At 27.7% G+C, this 2,321-nt stretch overlaps 1 protein-coding gene across 1 annotated transcript; it reads left to right on the top strand.

Moving 5' to 3' along the window:
• Positions 1-304: 304 nt before the first annotated feature.
• LOC127130262 (uncharacterized) lies at positions 305-1,948 on the top strand. The gene is made up of 3 exons (XM_051059302.1): positions 305-1,165; positions 1,378-1,527; positions 1,727-1,948. Exons 1-3 carry the CDS (start codon positions 305-307, stop codon positions 1,946-1,948), a joined length of 1,233 nt encoding a protein of 410 aa, XP_050915259.1.
• Positions 1,949-2,321: the final 373 nt, after the last annotated feature.

The following is a 2,321-nucleotide window of genomic DNA, read 5'->3' as shown; positions in this document are numbered from 1 at the left end:
AAATAGGCATGTACAATGTCATATATTTGTATACATTTTCTTGAACAACTAATAACCTTGCAAGATAGCATATATTATACTATATTATCTATAAATAGTTATATAATTGTTCAAAATCTACTTAATACAAATTTAAAAAGTCTCAAACTTAATACAGACAAGAATTCAATTTTAATATTGATCAACTGGCACCAAGTCATGTTAGATTAACTATATTATTCATAATTTGTATATTATAAAAGAAGCAAAATCAACATTCATATGCACAAAACTTTATCACCGTAGCAAATAAAATATCTTTACTATGAGGTTTATATGTCAAAGGGTGATATCTTTATCATTAGTGTTGGCGTTTTTATTCACCTCATCTTGTGCAATTTATACCGAGGGTGAATTTGAAAATAAAAATATAAAATCAGCTACTTTTATTTCTGAAATGTTTGAAATAGGTCCCGGAAAAGTTGCGGCTAAAACTTTTTTTGATGTTGAGTTTCCAAAGGGCCATGTTGGAATAAAGAGCTTTGATGCTGAATTAGTTGATGAAGAAGGGAATTCTGTCCCATTATATGAAGCATACCTACATCATTGGTTTGCGATTAAATACCATGCGAAAGATTGGAATATGTTAAAAATAGTTCCTAAGAATCCATTAGAAGGTGCTATTTATATTAGAAATGAAGGAACATGTAATAGTTACATTCTTCCTGCTTATTGGGGTTTGGGAGGTGAATCACGAGGAACAAAATCAAATATACCAGATCCTTATGCTGTAGAACAAGGAAACCCTTCGTATGTTCCAATTGGATATGAAGAAAAGTGGCTCCTCAATCTCATGGTTATTGACACACGTGGCACAAAACATAGAAAACATTGCACAGAATGTAGGTGTAACCGTTTTAATTTGCCAAAGAATTTTTATAATGTCACACTTGGCATTGATGGAAAACCGTTGAGCTCAAATTATAAAGGAGGAATTTTTTGTTGCCAAGATAATTTACAATGCAAATTAAAAAAGGATTTTGAAGCACCTACAAGAAAACTTGCCCTAAGATACAAAATAACATGGGTTGATTGGAGCCAACAACAAATTCCTGTTAGATTTTATATACTTGATTCAACCGATCGAGTTAGAAAAAATGGTTCCCAAATAATTCACGATTGCCAGGTAAATAATTATTTTTTTTCTTTCATATTTTCAACAAATTTCCATTTGTAATATTTAATTATATATTTAATATTTTTTTTAAGAAATGACAATAAAAAAGAAAAAATACTCTTACATCAATAAAAAAACAATTTGTAAATATTTTGTTTAATTTCTATTAAGTAAAAAAGTTATATATTAGTATTAACTATTTTTATTCAATTATATTACAGTCAGAGTTTACAATTCCACCAAATAATGGTAAAAAACACTCTCATCCTCATATTGAGAAAGCAAACATTCCAATTGAAAAAGGTGGTTATCTTATATATGGCACTTCTCATATGCATACAGGTGTAATTAATGCAACATTATATGGACAGGTAATGTTCTCCATATATAATACTACCGCTTTCTTATTTCAATGTAATCTTTATGGTTACGTATTCAAGTTTTAATAAACTATGAGTAGTTGACATGTTTCTTAAGTGATACATTTTATTCCCTTTATATTATTGTAATTTATATACTCTAAATCATCTTAAATCACTTCTAAATATTATAGCATTTTTATTAATTTAGGATGGAAGAATTTTGTATACTTCGAAACCAACATATGGAGATGGAAAGGAACCAGGTAATGAGAAAGGTTATGTTGTGGGAATGTCAGGAAGTTATCCCAAACCAGGTTCAATCAAGATAAAAGATGGAGAAACTCTGACAGTAGAAACAAGATATAAAAGTGGATTTCTCACCGGAGCTATGGGACACATGTATATCTATTTGGCAGATCGATTAGCATAAATTATATATGCACCTTCTCAAACATAAACAATCTATATTGTACACGATATCAATTGATTATGATATTGAAATAAATAATTTAAAAATTTTAAAAATTATTAATTGAATTATTTTTCAACAAATCCTTTACTAAATAATCAAATATAATGTTGTTGAAGCATGAAGTTATTAGATAAAATTTAATTATATTAGTTAGTTATTACTACTATAACATAATAACATTTTTTAATATCACCCGCTTACATCCAACACTTTATAAACTTATTATTAATCTTATCTCTCTTCTGTTTTAAACTTGAGTTTTTTTAATACACTCGTTTATCTAAGTTATTCGTGTAAAAAATAACTTTTAAAACCAGAACTATTATGTTTT

The sequence above is a fragment of the Lathyrus oleraceus genome, chromosome 3 (genome assembly GCF_024323335.1).
Source record: "Lathyrus oleraceus cultivar Zhongwan6 chromosome 3, CAAS_Psat_ZW6_1.0, whole genome shotgun sequence".
NCBI lineage: Eukaryota > Viridiplantae > Streptophyta > Magnoliopsida > Fabales > Fabaceae > Lathyrus > Lathyrus oleraceus.
The sequence above is the reverse complement of the archived record's forward strand: the minus strand, read 5'-3'. Positions and strand labels throughout refer to the sequence as shown.

Coding starts and splice junctions, on each gene's coding strand:
- LOC127130262 (XM_051059302.1), top strand. CDS start 305: ATGAGGTTTATATGTCAAAGGGTGATATCTTTATCATTAGTGTTGGCG. Junction 1,166..1,377: donor AAATAATTCACGATTGCCAG/GTAAATAATTAT, acceptor ATTATATTACAG/TCAGAGTTTACAATTCCACC. Junction 1,528..1,726: donor ATGCAACATTATATGGACAG/GTAATGTTCTCC, acceptor TTATTAATTTAG/GATGGAAGAATTTTGTATAC.